Source organism: Theropithecus gelada, chromosome 3 (assembly GCF_003255815.1).
Source record: "Theropithecus gelada isolate Dixy chromosome 3, Tgel_1.0, whole genome shotgun sequence".
NCBI lineage: Eukaryota > Metazoa > Chordata > Mammalia > Primates > Cercopithecidae > Theropithecus > Theropithecus gelada.
Genome location: NC_037670.1, coordinates 131,725,230 through 131,745,381, shown reverse-complemented (window position 1 = coordinate 131,745,381; position 20,152 = coordinate 131,725,230). Strand labels below are relative to the sequence as shown.

Below are 20,152 nucleotides of genomic sequence, written 5' to 3'. Positions count from 1 at the left end.
AGTTTCCTGATCTTGTTTATATTGAAGTTATGTAGGAGAATGTCCTTGTTTGTTGGAAATACACATTAAAATATTCAAGAATGATGGGCATCGTGTCAGTAACTTACAAGTTGTTCAGGGAAAAATTTTTTTTACAATACTTACAAATTTTTTATAAATGTAAGATTATTTCAAAATTTTAAAAATACATAATAGGATTCTGTCAGTGTATGTTTCTGAGAGTGAATGGCTCACAGCTGATGAGGATCTAACAGAACCACTACACAGGAAATTGACAGTGGCATTCATGAGTGTGATGGTGCATGATCTCATTTTCAATCTGAGACTTCCTAAGAAGAGAAAAAAAATACACACACACACACGTGAATATAAATAACACAATTTTAAGGATAAAAAATAAAAAGCCTATAACTCAATAAGAAAAAGGTAAACAACCCAAGAGAAAAAAATGGATCAAAAATACGAATAGGCAGGTCACAGAAGCACACATTCAATAAACATGTGAGAAGATGCTCAGCCTCTTTTTGCAGGATGAAACAGTTATTAAGGAAATACAAATTAATCATCAGATTGGCAAAATCTAAGAACTAAGTTCTGGACAAGAGCAGAAACTGTTGTAAATTATGCAAGGAGAATAAAATCCACTTTACTCAATTTTATCTCTAAGGTGGAAAATGTGTTCACCTTATATTATACTTTCTAAGAATATACTGCAAGAAACTCTGGCACGTATATATAAGAATTTTTGTTACCTGGCTGGCATGGTGGCTCATGCCTGTAATCCCAGCACTTTGGGAGGCCAAAGTGGGTGGATCAACTTGAGGTCAAGAGTTTGAGACCAGCCTGGCCAACATGGTAAAACCCCCTCTCTACTAAAAATACAGAAAAATTAGCTGGGCATGGTGGCACATGCCTGTAATCCCAGCTACTCAGGAGGCTGAAGCAGGAGAATCGCTTGAACCCAGGAGGCAGAGGTTGCAGTGAGCCGAGACAGTGCCACTGCACTGAAGCCTGGGCAACAGAGCAAGACTCCATCTAAAAAAAAAAAAAAAAAAAAAGAATTTTAGTTACCTCATTGTTTACAAATAGTGAAAAAGTACAAGCAATGGATAAACTAGTTTATTAAGGGGATTAATACACAGCGTTTAAATTAACAAATTTCCCGCTATAGATAATGGTCAAAAACAGTACATGAAAAAGTTACAGAAACATATATACAGCATGATACCGATTTAAAGCCTAAGAACATGACAGACTATATTAAATTGTTTTTGCATGTGCACATATGTACTAACAGTGTAAATACGTGCATTGGAACAATGATCAACAATTTTAAGATACCAATGCTGGGCATGGTGGCACATGCCTGTAATCCCAGCTACTTGGGATGCTGAGGCGGAAGGATCACTTGAGCCCAGGAGTTCGAATCCAGCCTGAGCAACATAGCAAGACTCTCTCTCTTAAAAACAAACTACAAAACCCAATACCATTACATCTGATGAGAGAGCAAGGGAAATGAGACTAGCAAAGGAGAGGACAAGGAAACTTCACTTTATTTAATGTTGTATTTCTTAAAGTTTGGTGGTTAGTGTTCATAACATTATTCTATATGCTCTTTTGTATGCCTGAAATATTTAACAATAAAACATAAATGTTAAGAAAGTCAAACAATGAAGAAAGATGATAATGAAGCAAAGTAGACAACACAGTATATCCAACTTTCATCACCCAGATAGATACTGTGGTTGTTACTATACAGTGAACAGTAGTCCATACATTTATCTGTGCATTTTATGTTATAGAAGGATAAATGGAGAGGCATAAATGGAATTTTAAGATACATGCTTTTTAAAAATATCTTTTTATTATAAAGTAAAACTTACACAAAAAAAACCATAAATGAAACATGTAGCTTAATGAATTATTATAAGGTGAACACTTCCTAGGCTAAACCAGCCATCCAGAAACCTCTTTACCAATCACAACCAACCCCTCTCTCTCCCGTATGTAACCATTATCCTCACTTTTATATTGATAACTTCCTGTGTGTTTCTCTTTATAGTTTTATCATTCATGTGTGTGAACTTAAGCACCATAGTTTAGCCTTACCAGTTTTAGAAGTATACTTTTTAAAATAAGAAGTATTTTATTTTCGTTCAACAAAATAATTAGAAATTTATGTGGCATCAAGGACTTAGTGAATTTCCAATTAATGCTTCTTCATAGGAAATACTAGATCCTAATTGATACCTCTAAATTTAAAAGTAATGAATGAAAGATTACAAAAAAAATTAAGAAATTGAAATCATTTGTTACTAAGTCTGTTGAGTCTTTACTACTAAATGTGGGAGATAGGCATACTTAAACTTTTCCCTACCCCCCCATCCTCATTTGCCTGTTGTTTGTTATGTTATTTTTGAATGATTAATGTTTTTTACATGTTCTTCTATTTTTAAATGATTTTAATCTCTGGTTCTTTTAATATGACCTCTGCATTTCTTTTCTCTTTTTTTCAATAGCTTTAGGAGTACAAGTGGGTTTTTTACATGGATGAATTGTATAGTGGTGAAGTCTAAGATTTTAGTGCATGGTCACCCAAGTCATGTACATTGTACCAATATGTTGTTTTTTAGCCCTCACATCCCTCCCACTCTCCCATTCTGAGTCTCCAGTGTCCATTATAGCATCCTTTTTGTACCCATAGCTTAGCTCCCACTTGTAAGTGAGAACATATGGTATTCAGTTTTCCACTCCTGAGTTACTTCACTTAGAATAATGGCCACTTGTTCCATCCAAGTTGCTGCAAAATATATTATTTCATTCTTTTTTATGGCTAAGTAGTATTCCATGGTGTGTGTGTATATATATGTGTGTGTGTGTGTGTGTATATGTGTGTGTATATATGTGTGTGTGAGTGTGTGTGTATATATATATGACAGTTTCTTTACCCACTCATCGTTTTATGAACACTTAGATTGGTTCCCTATCTTTGCAATTGTGAGTTACGTTGTGATAAACATACACATGTAGTTGTCTTTTTGATATATGACTTATTTTCCCTTGGGTAGATACCCAGTAGTGGGACTGCTGGATCGAATGGTAGATGTACTTTAGGTCTTTGAGAAATCTCCATACTATTTTCCATAGAGGTTGTACTAGACCTCTCCATTTCTATACTTATCTCTCCCTTGGCTGGATATCGTAATCTAGTTGATTTTTCAAAAATGTTTCACAGGTACTGTGCTCTCTTGAGTCCTTACATAGTTGGTGGTGTGTTTTGCTTTTATGCTTAAATGATTTGGCCAGGTATAAATTTTTATTTACACTTTCCCTTGGAATTTTGTAGCTGTTTGTGTCCCAATAAATAACGTTTTTCTTCCCCCACTGAACTGGAAAATGAGACACAAATGTAGGAGACAAAAACATGACAATTGTAATGTTAGTTTTATTACTGCTGAAAAAAATGCACCGAAAAGCATGGCTTTGATTTATAACCAAATGGATTTTTTAATATATCACCTCAAAATTAAACTTATTTCCCAATTTAGCCTTTTCCACTATACTTACCACTGGTAGAATGTTGGTCAGAATGCACCTTTTATATATACAAAGCTTCCACAACAGAGGAATGAAGGGACTGAGCCAATGATGCTCAGTTTCTTATTCAGATTCACTCTTCACTCACTCCTCTTCACATGGAGAGAGTTGGATAAGAGGTAGGGAAGGAAGGTAAGAAAGTTACTTTAGCTGAAGTCCCTTCATATGAAAGGAAAATGAAGGGTCCTATCTACCATCAGACATTGCTTTACCAACTGCTGGGTTTTAGTGTTATATTAGAGAATTATGAGACTAATCAGATTTTTATCCCCCACTAGTTGACTTGCTTTTTCTTGACTGTCCAAATGGATTTTCCTTTATCTTTGAAGTTGAGTGACTTCTTTAGCATGTGTCTCAGAGTTGAATGCTCTGTGTCATGTTTTCTGTGTGTGTGTGTGTGTGTGTGTGTTAAAGTATGTTCCCTTTTATAGAAAAGTTTTCTTCCACTGTATATTGAATGTTTTTCTGTTCCATTTGTTCTTTTCAGGAACTTTATGCATATATCAGATATTCTTTGTTTTCCATGTCTAGTATCTTCTTGCACTTGATGCTGGGCATAATGTGGGAGAGAGAGTGTCATGGATGTGGAAGTCTGATTCTCTTAATATTTGCTTGGAGTTTTTTCACTTTGCTTCCAGTATCTTTGCATTTTACTTCATTTTGTATTATTTCCTCTTGCCTATTTTACATGTGTTACTGTGTTTTCACTCTTATTTATTATAACTTTTTGTTTTTTCTAATATGGTCCTAATTTCTATAATATTTTTCCAGTGAGTATTCCAGTAATTACTTTGAGGCAGTGGAAAACTGAGTACCCCTTTCTATTGTTTCTTTGATGATCTATGTTTATCATTGCTTTTAGCTTATATTCCTTTCTTCCTCCTTCCTGCCACCCTCCCCAGTGTCTATGTTAAGTCCATTCTTGCTTTGTTTCTGATGATTATTCATCATTGAAAACTGCTAGCTATTCATTGAAGAATGGTATAGGCATGGCTGAAGAGAGATACCTGAAGCACTCTGCAATTTAATTTAGGTTTGTTGTCTACAATAACCATTGACCAGTTTGTTACTTCTTTTTATCTTGGGAGCACATCTGTTCTCAAAATTTGTATCATTCAGAAGAAGCTTAGTATGGCTTCCAGTAAAGCTGTTTAAGCCATTTCTGTGTTGAATCCTAGCATTCGCAGTATTTTTTTTCTTCATCTCACTTTACCTCCAGTAGTCTCCCCACACTCAGGGGCTAATTCTTAAACAACATAAATATCAATTCCTTGTGATTTTCCTTCAGCTTTTTTTTTTTTTTTCATTTTGCAATGTTGAACATTCCCTGGCCTGTCCATATCTGTAGATCTCAGCTGTAATCAAAAGAATCCTTAGATAGCTTGTGCAAATTCTTACAATTGATTTTAAGAGCAATTTACTTCTTCCTAATGATCTATGGTATCATCTTTCTGGTTCCTTCTTCATTTTGACTTATCTACAGCAACTGGCATGCATGCTTCATAATCTCCAGTTTGAAGTTTTGTTTCTTTGAGGGTGACATTTTCAATCTTTTGTTTGATTTTCTTTTCATTGGCATTCAAGGGAAGAGAATAAGAAAATGATTTTATTCCACCATCACTAACTAGAAATCATTTTTCAAGTATTGTATCTATGAGGATCTCTTAGTTTCTTTTATCAGTTAAATAAAACTTAAGGGACTATTTTGTTTCTTGAGTCTATTAAAGCTAACTGGTAATGGCAATATCTTGTATTTCTGCTTGTATTTAAAAGAATAATAGGTTGAAGGGTTTCATAAAACCAAGTCATACATATTCCAGGAATTTGACCTGTATTTTTTAGTATTCATAAAGACACTACATACCCTTTTCTGACTGTTATGAGTTCATTCTTTATATAACATGTGAGAACAGCTGCAGATTGTTACAGTATTATCCATTTCCTGTATACCTTCCCTTAATAGTCTTTGCATAGCACTGCAAATATTCTAAAGCTTCATTAGATGCAGATTTCAAACAGGTATTATCTATATTTTTAAGCCAACATCTTTCTCATAGATTATTTTATTGCTTGCTACTATTATCAGACTAAAGAAATAACTGCGTTTGTTTGCTAAAGGTACGTGCAATTCTTTTCTGAATTGTTGAAAAACTAGAGTTGGGTAGTTTACACACACAGTGCCTCTGGTTTTCTTGATCTTGTCCTCCATAAAAGCAGAGATATAGACTGACTAACCAATGATGAGCTCTTCTACTGCCTGGTATTTAACGTTAGTTTGGAGTGAAATGTATGCCTTTCAATTTGGGATTAAAATTTCTATTTTTTTGTTGAAACTTTTCAAACCTTTACATATAGATTCCTGTATGTGTTATATACAAGAACATTCTTAGACAGTCTCACTCTCTAAAAAGTTAGTATTAATACATTAATATTATTTAAGGTGCAGTTCATACTCAAAATTGTATTGTTCCCCAAAATGTTGTTTGTGTAAGTTGGTTTCACCTGACTGAAACCAGTGAAACCAATCAGGGATCATGCTTTTCTGTTGGCTGTCTTGTCTCTTTAATAAAAAACAGGACCACTGCCTTTTTCTTTCTTTTTTTTTTTTTAATGGTATTAACATTTTTTGGAGAGCCTCATAATCTGAATTTGTCTGGATTCATGTGGTATTTTCTTCATGATTAGCTTCAGGGTAAACATACCATTGGTAAGATGATGTTGTGTACTTCCTATTACATCATATCAGGAAACAACAAAATTATTTCAGTTTGTTTCATTGCTGCTGATGCTGAATTAGATCACTCCATTAAATTGGCATATGCCAGATTGGTCTTTGTAATACTATGCTCTTTCCTTTGTAATTAGTAATTTACAGGTGCATACTTTGAGACTATGTGATGAATATCTTGTTCTCGATAACATTTTTTTTTTGAGATGGGGTTTTGCTCTTGTTGCCCAGGCTGGAGTGCAATTATATGATCTCGGCTCACTGCAACCTCCGCCTCCTGGGTTCAAGCGGTTCCCTGCCTCAGCCTCCCGAGTAGCTAGAATTACAGGCATGTGATACCATGCCTGGCTAATTCTGTATTTTTAGTAGAGATGGGTTTCTCCATGTTGGTCAGGCTGGTTTCGAATCCTGACTTCAAGTGATCTGCCCACCTCAGCCTCCCAAAGTGCTGGGATTACAGGCATGAGTCACCATGCCCGGCCAATAACATTTCACTTAGTGTTTTGGTATCCACTGACACTCTTTCTCTTAATTAATTTTGCAACTAGTAGTTGCAAAATGGTGATTTTTTTTCTAATTCTGTCATTCTTTCTGCGTTTATTAGCTGATATTCTTTTATAAAGAGCATTTCCATCCTTTATAAACATTTGAGTTTCACTATATACTCATGAATTATTTTTTAATCATTGTTTTATAATTTATTACCATCAGTATTATTTTGGATGGCCAAATTATCTGAAATTTGTGTTGTGGAAGCCCCTTCCAGTCAACTTGATGTATCCTTTTGAAAAATTTCATTTGTCTTCAAACACTTTATTGCTCACTGGCACAATATCTGTCACATTCACCTTGTATTTTCACTGCTCCAAATATGAAATCATTCTTTTTTCCACTGAATCCTGCTTTGTTTTTATTGGAGAATGGTCTTAGAAATCAAAATTTGGATACTAGGTATACTTATTACTCTTGAGGAACCATCGTCTCTCTGACTTTCCAGTGGATAGAGTTGGGAAATACGTCTAATCCCCATTACATATTTGTGTCTTTATTCTGTTTACACTGAGAACCTTATTTTGCTCTGTTCCAAAATATACTTAAACTAGTTTCAGGATTACTACTTCAATACCACATCCAGCAAAAATCTATTTAATAAAGTTCAACATTTCGTTGTAATTTTTTGTGTGTAAATGTATCTTACTGAAGTCAGTGTTCTATAAGTAAAAATTCCATGAATTAAAATTGTTTTCCTCCTGCGTGGTTATGTTTTCAATTTGATATATAGTTAGTTGTATTTGTTTCGGTATTTGTTTATATTCAGGTTTTTTTTTTTTAATGAAAGAGGGGGCACAACACACACATACTTTATTTGTTCCTGTATTTGTTTTTATTGTTTTAGAGTTTTTTATTTTTAAGAAAGGGGACACAACACACACATACACACACATGTACATACACAGGATAAATGGGAAATTAGTGAAGATGGTTTTCTGCAAGGGGCATGAGAGTGGTAGGAAACAGAGGAAGACTCACCTCCATCCTTGTACCTTTCACCTATTTCATTTCCCACCATTCTCACACCTCTTGTAGGAATCCATTTTCATCAATTTCCATTTTATCCTTTCTGGATATGTGTCGCTTCCCTTTCTTAAGCATAAAAGGTTAAGATTCTTACTCATAAGAAATTATTTCCTATGAGACAGGAAATAATTTTAGTTCCTTCTAAAGAAGGAACTTCTCATTTTTTAGCTTATGTATGGTTTTCATAATAACATATATATATATATGTGTGTGTATATATATATATTTGCCTTTGGAAAACTTTATTTTTCATAGTACTTTCTCACTTGTAACCAGGGGGACCTGGACGATCTACCATGCCAACCCCAGGAAATACTGCAGCTTTGCGTGCTTCACTCTGGACAAATATGGAGAAACTTATGGATCATATTTATGCTGTTTGTGGACAGGTAAATATTTGAAGGAGTGGAAAGAACATTAATATGGATTAACTCCTGGTTATTCCAAGTTCTGTGACCTTGGGCAGGTTTTTTAAATTGATGAGCATTCAAAATACCTCCACTAGCTGATTATAATGTACCTAAAGGTCGCCATTTCCCTTTTCTTGCTTTTTCTATTGCCTAAGCTTTACATTTGTTTCATTTAAGGTACAACATCTACAAAAAGTATTGGCCAAGAAGAGAGATCCTGTTTCTCATATTTGTTTCATTGAAGAAATAGTTAAGGTATGTTTAAATGAACACATTTTTATATCTTTATTGTACAAAACAGGAATATATGAGTCAGCATCATTTGTGTTACTACCTTACAGAGTGGCTACATATGAAATGGCAATAGATAAGTGTGTTTCTTGACAACTATAAATGTTCCTTGCAATATAAATGTAATCGTGAGGCAGGGCGCGGTGGCTCACACCTGTAATCCCAGCACTTTGGGAGGCCAAGGCAGGTGGAACACGAGGTGAGAAGTTCAAGACCAGCCTGGCCAATACGGTGAAACTCTGTCTCTAATAAAAATACAAAAATTAGCCGGGCGTGGTAGCGTACACCTGTAGTCCCAGCTACTCGGGAGGCTGAGGCAGGAGAATTGCTTCAACCCAGGAGGCAGAGGTTGCAGTAAGCTGAGATAGCACCCCTGCACTCCAGCCTGGGTGACAGAGTGAAACTCCGTCTCAAAAATAAATAAATAAACGAAAATAAATGTAATCGTGTTTGTTTATGGAGTAGCTGCTATCTTTAGTATTATTTATAGATTAATTTCTGTAATATATATACTGATTTCTCATTTTTTGTTATATAAATGACAGCTTGTAAGTGCTTTAAAATTTCCACTGGAGAATAAGTTGAAAATTTTTGGTAAATAAGACGTTTAAATAGAAGTCGTTATAATGTGTTTACTGAAGGTTGTTGATTTTTCCCATAAAGTACTTTGCCGTATTCATTTTCCATATTCTGAGATCTTTCTGTCATCCACCAATCTGCTAGCCTCATGGGCCATAAGAATTCTTTCCATGCATAGGAATGCCTGATTCTACATTTTATTCATTATATTGATTTTTTTTGATAATGATTAATAGGATAATGATTCTACCGATCGTTAAATCCTAACCTCCAATAGCCCAAAGAAAAACGTTCCCTGAGTTTCCAGTGTTATGGTATAGGTAATTTCCTTTGTAAGTCCACAATATTAAATATTTTGTATACTGTGTGGAGACCCTCCAGGACTATCCCTCAAGTTTGATGATTTATTAGGAGGATCGATAGAACCCAGTGTCACAGGATCCTTAGGGTATCACTTCGCCAGCCAGAAACTCCTGTGACCAGTGGTGCCTTCTGCCTGAGTATTGCTCTTGCCTGCTGGGCTCGTTCTGCCCACTTGGCCTCGCAGACTGCACTTGGCTCGTACTACTGGCCCAGACCCCACAACTGACAAACACGAGCCAGGCACAGAGCGGCGAGTGGTATGTGAGTGACAAGCTTGAGGTCCGGCCACCGCATAGCCAGGCACACTGGCTGCTGTGGCAGGGCAGGCAGCTCCAGGTGTCAGCACAGGTGCTAGCTCCATGTGAGGCTGCAGCTGGATCAGATGTACTGCACATGGCTTATGCTGCAGGCACCCGCATCTAGATGAAGGGAATGTCGTGACACCTGGAAGCTCAAGAGATGCCAGGAACTGCAGAATCCCAAAGAAAGTGTCACAACCCTGGCTCGGAGAGCTCCTAGGTGTGGGCTCCCCAAAGGGCCACAGCTCTTCTCTCCTTCCTGTTGCCCAGAACGTGGTGAGTGGTGGGGACGTGTTTCAGCCCTGTTTGTGTTACAACTTTTTTAGTCCAGCCATTTGGCAGGTCCTGAGTTCTTGTCCCATATCCAAGAAGAATGAGGTATGTGGACAACTGGAAGGTGAGCAAGGCAGAGAGGAACTTCACTGAGTAGCAGAACAGTTGTCAGGAGACCCGAAGTGGGCAGCTCCTTTCTGCAAGCAGGTCATCTCCACAAGTGTCCAGCTCTTAGTGGAGAGGAGACCTGCAGTGTGTAGCTCCCTTTCACATGCAGACCATCCTGATGTCTGTGCAGCCCTCAGTGTAGAGATCTGAAGTGGGTAGGTCCCATCCACAGACTGGTCATCCCAACATCCGTACAGTCCTCAGCATAGAGGAGAACCAGAGTGGTTAGTTTATATCTGTGGGCAGGTCATCCTGTCATCTGTGCAGCCCTCAGCACAGAGGAGACCTAGAGTGGTTAGCTTGTATCTGCTGGTAGGTCATCTTGTCATCTGTGCAGCCCTCAGTGGAGAGGAGACCCAGAATGGGTAGGTCCTTTCCACAGGCAGGTCATCTTGATGTATGTACAGTCCTCAGTGGAGAGGAGACCTGGAGTGGGTAGGACCCATCTGCAAGCTGGTCATCCTGACATCTGTGTAGCCCTCAGCAGAGAGGAGACCCAGAGTGGTTAGCTTGTATCTGCTGGCAGGTCATCCCATCATTTGTGCAGCCCTCAGTAGAGAGGAAACCCAGAGTGGGTAGCTCCTATCCACAGGCAGATAGTCCTATCATCTGCCCGAGTCTGGCTGAGTCGGGGGTTTTTATGGGCTTCAAAAGGGAGGAAGTGTGTGCTGATTGGTCCATGATTGGCCATGGGCAGGCCTGGAAAAAGCACCATAAGTTCTCACTCCAGTCCGCAGAACTGGCAGTCCAGCCCCTGGGCTTCAGGTTGCTGGCTTAAATGTAGGTCCTCACCATGGACTCCCCCATTTCTGCCCAGGAGCCTTTCTGCCTCCTGCCACCAACAACCCGTTGTCCACAGCACGCAGGCTGTTCATGTCAAGGGACATCTGCAGGCCCTCACTGAGCTGCCCTCAACACTCCCTCTGCCTTCCTGCCATGCTCGTTGGTGTCCAAAGTCTGGAGGCGGCCAAGGTGGCAGAGGGCTGGCGTGCTGCCCCAAGCATGCACACACCCAGGTAAGATGTGACTGCACCTGGGCTTGGCCTCAATTGTGCTGTGAAATCAAAGTAGATGCTGGGAGCAGGGAGAGGCCAGGCAGTGGGAGCAGGCACTTTCAAGCCTGTGGAGGCAGGGAGCTTCCCAGGTCCCCAAGAACACAGGGATGCCTGGGTCCACAGCTGTGGCTGGGCGGCTGCAGCTACAGCCAGGAGGACAGGGCTCCCACCCCTCCAACTCAGAAGTGCGTGGGGCTCCTGCTGGCTCTCCACTGCAGCCAGCCTCATGGCAGTGGCTGCTCCAGGCAGGTCACCCCTGCCATCGCCAGCATATAGTTGTACTCATCATGGCTATGATTTGTGGCAGCTAAAGGATGTGAAGCAAAATCAGCAAAGGGAAAAAAGATGCATGGGGCAAGGTCTAGAGGAGACCAGATGCAAGCTTCCAAAGAGTCCTCTCCCACTGGAGTTAGACATGAGCCCCTTGATTCTTCCAGCAGCAAGTTATGAGATCATGCAAAAAGTGCTGTCTACCAGGAAAACTCAGCTTGAGCTTGTGAGTCCAGAGTTTTATCAGGGGTTAGTTAATGCCTAAAGAAATACCGAAATTCTAGACTCCCAGTAGAAAAGCAAGTGTTCAGTATAAACCATATTGTTTGTCACAAACAGTTTAGGTACAGTGAACAACTCTTAACAGAGAATCATGGGGTCCTTCTCAAAATCTAAGTTCCTAGATGCTAGCCAAATACCAGCCTTGCAATCAGGATTTTCTGACAATAGCTACTCAGACCTGTTATATTAACTCTTTTGTGCACGTATACTTACATCAGTACATACCTGCTTACTTTACCCTGCTTTCTACTTGGCTTTCAATTGTGTAAAAGAAACAATGAGATGCTTTTTTCAAGGTGTATAGTCACTCATGTTTTGCATTTATTACTAGATGGAATAATTAATATTGGGCCTTCATATTTACAGACAAACACCTATACTTGCCGTGTTTTCATTCATTTGTTCTGATTTTGGCTGTCTTTCTACAAAAATGAATCTATTTAGTGTTTAAGTGCAGTGGCCTCATTTCGAGCTTTTATTATCGAATACTTTGCATATTTTTATTCCTTTTGAACAATTTAATATTCTACTAACAACATAAGCACAGTTATAACGAACCAACTGTACTCAGGAGAATCTAATGAAAATATCAAAAATAAATAATACTGCTATTTAGGAGGCTTAGGTTTGTATTATTATTACATTGGGTAGAGTTTCTACATAAAAACACATATAAATTCTTGATAACAATAAATTATTAAGGTGAATGAACACTGGCAACTTGTGCAGGCCAGATTTTAAATGCATATGAGTCCAGGCACAGTGGCTCATGCCTGTAATCCCAAGGCGAGAGAATCTTTTGAAGCCATGAGTTCAAAACCAGCCTGGGCAGCATAGGGAGACAGCATCTCCACAAAAACTAAAACAATTCGCTAGGCATGGTAGTGTACACCTGTAGTTCCAGATATTCAGGAGACTGAAGCAGGAGGATTGCTTGAGCCCGGGAGTTCAAGGTTATAGTCAGTTAAGATTGCACCACTGTACTCTAGCCTGAGTAACAAAGCGAGACCCTTTCTGAAAGAGAGAGAGAGAGAAAGAGAGAAAGAAAATGCGTATGAATCATTACTGATTAAAAGGGATTGTTAGGAATAGGGATGTATGCTTTTTATTCACCTATTTCATGTACTTAAAAAACTTCTTATTAAAATAAAACCATTAAAGATTGCTCTTTCAGAGATTATTCGCATGCTATTTAAGGATATATTCATATGCCACACACACATAACTATTTATATATAAATTTTAATGGAAATTACCAGTTTAGTTGAAATTTTTTTGAGGGCAATATTTATGAAAAAAATTTAGTCTCTCTTGGAATTCAGTGTACCTGTCTATAGAAAAGATCAGTCTTTTGTGAAAAGTCCGAAATGACATTTCCTCCTCTGTACTTGGGAATTCCAGAGCAAGAGAAAAGTAAACTCAAAAGAAAATATTTGTCATATGTTGCAAAGACAGCACATAAAGTTCTCAATATTTAGTACAATTTCTTTGAATAGTCTTTTTCTTCAAATATATCTTTATTATAAAGCTGTAAACAAATACAAATATTTTTGCTAAGGATGTAACTACCAAGTAAGAACATTATTTTTCTAGTTAAGATAATTATCATTGGCAATAGAACCTTTATAAAAAGTTCAAGATTTTTAGAATGATTTGGGGACCCTAAATAACAACCCTTATATTCTTCAGGAAATTTCAAACTTGAGTAGATAATGATATATCTTTTGAGTCACTGAAGAGTGATATATGGACCAAGATCTCTTTTTGTAACCTCTTTTCAAGGAAAAGGTTATGAATAGAATGTTCTTACTCTACAAGTTTTTGCAGTTTTAAGATATTTAAGAAGGATATATCCTGATATTGAAAATTCTTTCTAATTTAGTGGCTTAGCATTTTATACCTGTGAATAAAATTTTATTTATTTTAAAAATGAAGTAAAACAGTGTAAATAGTTCAGGATGAAACAATATCAGAATTACGTCATATGCTTTTTATAGTATTTGTTCAGAAATTAATACTTTTTCTCCTTAGGGCAGTCATTACTAGCAAGTATCTTTCCTACATTGGAATCTGTCTATAACAGATTTTAAAAAAAAAGTACTGATTTTTTTTTTCTTTTTTTATTCAAAAGCTGCCTTTGAGAAAGTAAAATTTTTAATTATTTGTTTTATTATTTTGTTTTATTTATGATGAGTCAGGGTCTCACTGTATTGCCCAGGCTGGTTTCAAACTCCTGGGCTGAAGTGATCCTCCTGCCTCAGCCTCCCAAATAGCTGTGACTACAGGTTTGCACCACCACACTTGGCTAAAATTTGTACAAGCAGTAGTCTGTATTTGAAATTCACTGAAAGCTAAATTAATAGATATTTTTTCTTTGGCTTAGAAAATGGATTATAAACAGTTACATTATTAATTTCATATCAAGTAGGAAAATTAAGAATGTATTTTCCAGATTTCTTTGTTTTCAAACCATTTGGTTTCAATGCTTCTGTAATTCACTGTAAGCTATGATGAAATTTCTGTATTTCTTCTTACCAGCTTGTTTTATTTCTACCCCAGAAAACTTTTATTTTACATTTTCCTTTGTTAAATAATTTTCATAGTTATTGTCCTTTTGTCAGTTTAATATCTAGAGTTGTTTTAAAATTAATTTTTGTTTTAGGGCAGCTTTAGATTTACAAAATATTGAGCTGAAAGTACAATGTTATGCATTATGCAAGAACCATGGAACTATACCATGCTAAGAGCAAACTCTATGTGTAAGCTGTGGACTTCAGTTGATAATGTAACGATAGTGACTTATCAGTTGTAACAAATATACCACTATGCACAATGCTTTATGCAAATGTATGTCATGCATCCACCATTTCAGTATCAGAATGGTTTTACTAGTTTCACTTCCCTAAAAATTCTGTTCTACCTATTCATTCCTACCTGCTGCCCTTCTAGACTTCTGCAATCACTGATCTTTTTACTGTCTTCATAGTTTTTGCCTTTTTCAAAATGTCATGTAATTGGAATTATACAGTAAGTCGCCTTTTCTGAATGCCTTCTTCCACTTAGCAATATGCATTTAAGGTTCCTTCTATGGCTTTTTTTAGTTTAGTAGTTTATTTCTTCTAATCACTGAACAATATTCCATTGCTTAGATACATCTCAGTTTATTCATTTATTGAAAGATGTTTTGGTTGCTTCCAGTTTTTGCCAATTATGAATAAAGCTACTGTAGACATTATTGTGTGGTTTTCACCTCTTGCTCAACCTTTTGCATTTTCATCTCTTTTGGGTAAATACATAAGAGTTGCGCTTGCTGACTGTATTGTTAGACTATATTTAGCTTAGTAAGAAACTGCCAAACTGTTTTTGAAAGTTGCTGTATCATTTTCTATTCCCATTAATAAAGAAAGAGAGTTCTTTTTGTTCCCCATCCTTGCCAGTATTTGGATTTGTCAGTGTTTTGGAGATCAGCTATTCTAATACGTGTGTCATGGAAACTCATTTTTTAAATTTGTGTTTTCCTGTAGATTTTTTAAACCTATGCTTGTGAAAAAAATTTTCATTAGTTAACGTTCTCAGACTTCGTCTGTAGAAGAAAGAAACTGTCCTGCTGCGCTCATTATTTAACAATCTTTATGTGTTATATTTTATAGTCAATCTGCCCAGATCCCTAAAATATGTTAAAAGTGGTCTAAAATGGTTTACATAAGAGTAAGTATAGCTTTTAGCATTTGGAAAGCCAAATCTTAAAGGTCTTCTTTCTTAACAGTAATTCAAGTAGTGTCAAAGGCAGGACAGTGTAGTGATTAAGAATTTTGACCTGTTATCAGACAGATACGATTTGCTACCACTGATTGTGCAGCCTTGGGTAGGTCATGTAATCTCAAATATCAGATCAGATTAGTAATAGTGCCCATAGAACTGAGGTATTATGAGAGAAAGTGAAATAATTTAGACTTATTTCAGAGACTAACTTGACAATTTGCTATCATAATTATTAATTCAGTTTTGTTTTTTGTTTTTTTTTTTTGAGACGGAGTCTCATTCTTGTCGCCCAGCCTAGAGTACAGTGGCATGGTCTCGGCTCACTGCAACCTCTGCCTCCTGGGTTCAAGCGATTCTCCTGCCTCAGCTTCCTGAATAGCTGGGATTACATGCACCTACCACCATGCTGGCTAATTTTTGTATTTTTAGTAGAGATGGGGTTTCACCATGTGGGTCGGGCTGGTCTCGAACTCCTGACCTCGTGATCTGCCCGCCTTGGCCTCCGAAAGTGCTGGGATTGCAGGCATGAACCACCGCACCCAGCCCTAGTTCAGTCTTTTTTTAATGCTGGAACTTTTATGTAGGTTCATAAACTGAACAAATGATAGGTAGTAAAGAATCTTGCCATGTGAGAAAGTCAGTTTTATTCAATAGTTCTAATAACATGATATGCTTGTACATTAACTCATGTAGAGTATCAGAAGTTTAAATTATTGATCATGCTTCCTTGAATAAACCAATGTCAAAGATTTCCTCTGAATGTATCAAATTCATATGTCTCACTTTACTAAAGTGAGTTACGACCTAACATGTGGTAGTTTTGTTGCTATAACAATTTGAAAATGATATTTCTTAGTTGCGTTCTACAGAGTCTTGTGAGAATTATTAATTCTAAAGTATATACTTTTTTTTAGCAGATAAAAAGTAAACATTTGGGTTTACTTTAAAACTTAGTTTTCAACATAATCTTCCAAATCTGCCTTGGTTTTTGCTAAGATTTTGATTTCAGATGACAGAGACAACTGTGTGTATTAGTATTCAAAGTGTAATCTTAGGAATGTTCAAGGGAAAAAAAAATCCCACATGATAGTGGGTTTCTGTAATGCTTTACTAGTTCAGAAGGTTTTACAGTTGATGGCCATAATGGTATAAAGGATAGATGAGATTATAAAGAGGGCATAAATGGTCTGAATATAAAATAAAACTTGACCAATTATATCTGGTGTAACAAATCTTAGGGACATTTTAGTTTATTATTATTTCATTCCTCTCAGCTCATAACCTAAGTGGTATTTTAGTTTAAATGTAGAGCCTTTTGAAAGCTATTTTTTTAATTGAGATAACTAATTCTACTTCTGCATTAACAATTGCCCTGGCTAGCTTATAAAATTATCCTGTTATTTTCAGTTTATATTTTAATTTGAAAAGATGTATTTATACCTATCCATATTATTATTACATTATTACCTATCCATATTATTTTGGCATTTTAACATTGCCAAAATTGCCAAAATTCTTTTAACATTTAATATTCTTTTTCTCTTACTATATTGTGTTTTCTATGGTTTATATGAATGGATGCATTATTTCATTTTTAAATTAGAATTTTAGGTTGATTATTAGCCGTTAAGAAATTCAGTTATGGTATCTTTAAAACCAGTTAAGAGTTTTATTATCACTGTCTAATCACCAATACTATATAATACTTTGCTTGAAAGTGAGTGTAGCAAATTATTGACAAATTATTAAGAATCTACACATTGGAAAACAGGCTGTATGTTCTTATTTGCAGGATTAAGCCAGCTTAGCTGTGTGGGGGATTACAGATATGATACTTTCATTTTCTAAGCCAGCAATTTTTATCGTTGAACAGAATCTTGTAATCATGTGTATAAGATGCATTAAGCTAAATTTGGAGGGCTTTCAACATTTTCAGTTGCTGTGGTACTAATGAGAATTATAACTATGAAAAATAATGTGGGTTTTTTGCCCTTTTAGACATACCAAATGATTTGAAAATACCATTAAAGACTCTAACTCAAGAATTTAGGACATCCAAATTTGAAATCTTTTGAAATTTAAGACATCCAAATTTGAAATCTTCTTAATATTATGAGATAATTGTTCAACTTATTTATCTATGGAATCTCAATTTGATTAAAATATTGAATAGGGATAAACCAGGTAGATTTCTAAATCAGATATTATTAGTAAATACTCTTATCTGTGCAGGTTAGAGGATTTCTTGTTTTACTTATATGGGGACCAGATATTCTTAAGGGCTCTGTCACTACAGTACAAACAAATTCTGCATAAATTAGAAAAACATGATTTTTTAAGCTTGCAAAAAATAAGAGAATGTTTGAGGGGCATTCATACATATATAGATACACGTAAAGATAAAATAGTTGAACCTGTAGTGAGGATTTGTGAGTAATAAGTGAATGTGCAAATGGGGTTGTCTTGAGGTCAAATATCCACATCAGTGATGGGATCAATACTCTGTGCTTTGGGGATGTAGCCAGATGAAAGAAGAAACTTGAGAGTCTTGCATTACACCAAGACCCATGGCAGTGGCTAACATGATCCTCAATTGGTAACGACATGTCACTCCCATAAGAAACAAATGCAGTTCCTCTGGAACACATGTTTAGTTTTAGCCATCAGAATTCTTATATTAAGGTTAGACAAATATAAGCTCACAGTAAGAAATTGCCAATCTCATAAACTAGAACCTGTGAATGAAAGCAGAAAAATTAAAAACAATGCAAAATGTCTTTTAGACTCCTGAAGAACTTCTCAAGGATGCTATGGATTTCAGATAGTAGAATTATCTGATAAAGAATCTAAAGTATCTGTAAATGAAATACTTTAAAATATAGAATAAAAAATTGAGAAATAAGTGACTTAAAAATTACTAGGTAGATCTGAAAATGAACCAATAGAACATTTAGAAATAAAAGTAAAGTTGTTGAAATAAAAGAGCAGATACATTAAACACAAGATTACAGAAAGCTAAAGAGCAAATTAGAGGTCTGGCAGATAGAATCATTGAAATTATCCAGAATGCCTCATAAAGACTAGGTTATGAAGAATATGAAAGAGAAATTTAAAAATTATGGAGGATCCAATGGAGTTTTAATATAAGACTTATTGGAAAAAGAAAGCCAGGAAACTATAAAAGAAAATTTGTATGATCCTCTCAATACATGCAAGAACAGCATTTGACAGAATCCAACATCTATGTCTGATAAAAAATTCTAGGTAAACTAGAAATACAGAGGGAAGCTTTCTCAACCTAATAAAAGGCATCTAAGAAAAACGAACAGGTGAAATCAGACTGGGTGCACTGGTTCATGCCTGTAATCCCAGCACTTTGTGAGTCCGAGGTGGGTTGGGTCAGTTGAGGTCAGGAGTTTGAGAGTAGCCTGGCCAACATGGTGAAACCCTGTCTCCACTAAAAATACAAAAAAAATTAGCCAAGCATGGTGGCGTGTGCGTGTAGTCCCAGCTACTTGGGAGGCCGAGGCAGGAGAGAGTCACTTGAACCTAGGAAGCAGGGGTTGCAGTGAGCAGAGATCGCACCACTGCACTCCAGCCTGGGTGACAGAGCAAGACTCTGTCTCAAAAAATAATATAATAATAATATTTAATGGTGGAAACTTAATGCTTCTCCCCTAAAATAGGGAAAGGGTTTCTTTTTGTTTTCACTACTTCTGTTTAATATTGTTCTAGCTAGTGGAATAGGCAAGGAAAATAAAAGGATTCCAGTTTAGAAGAGAAGAAAATTGTATTTATAGATTACATGATTGACTATATGGAAAATCCATTGGAACCTACAAAAGCTATTAGGGCTAAGTCAATATATAAAAGTCAGTTGTACTTCTATAAATTGGTAATGTACAGTTAGGATATATGTATAAAAATATGTACAATTCAGTATAATACACAAAAGTTAGTTGTACTTTTATATATTAGCAATGTACATACAATCCATTGTTCAGGAATTGAACAATGTTAAAAATTCCAGAGCCAGGCATGTTGGTACATGTGTGTAATCCCAGCTACTCAGCAGGCTGAAGCGGGAGGATCACTTGAGCCCAGGAATTCGAGGCTGCAGCGAGCTATAATGGCATCACAGCACTCCAGCTTGGGCAACAAAGCGAGACTATCTCTTTAAAAAAAAATAAATAAATAAGAAAATGTCTTTATTTCTAGGAGATCTGTTAATTATTTAGTGGTACAGAGCCATGATGTGTGCAACTTACTTTCAGATGGTTCAGAGATAGAGAAAATGAGAATGGCAAAGTAAATGTGGCTCATGTTAACAAGTGGTAAATATGAGTATGCAAATAATGTGTGGGGTTTTCGGGGGGGCTATTCCTGCATCTTTTCTGTATATTCAAAATTATATCAAATTAGAAATTAGAAAATAAGAGGACAATAAGAAAAACTTTATGCTAACTAATTTTTTTTTTTTTTTTTTTTTTTTTTTTT

General features: G+C 36.2%; 1 protein-coding gene across 2 annotated transcripts in view; it reads left to right on the top strand.

The window, feature by feature from the left end:
- COG5 (component of oligomeric golgi complex 5) overlaps nucleotides 1-20,152 on the top strand; it is a 365,256-nt gene that overhangs the window by 203,040 nt on the left and 142,064 nt on the right. For both annotated transcript variants that reach the window (XM_025381265.1, XM_025381264.1), the window contains exons 9-10: nucleotides 8,180-8,292; nucleotides 8,491-8,568. In XM_025381265.1, coding sequence (XP_025237050.1) covers nucleotides 8,180-8,292; nucleotides 8,491-8,568 — 191 coding nt within the window. The remainder of the gene's footprint in view (nucleotides 1-8,179; nucleotides 8,293-8,490; nucleotides 8,569-20,152) is intronic.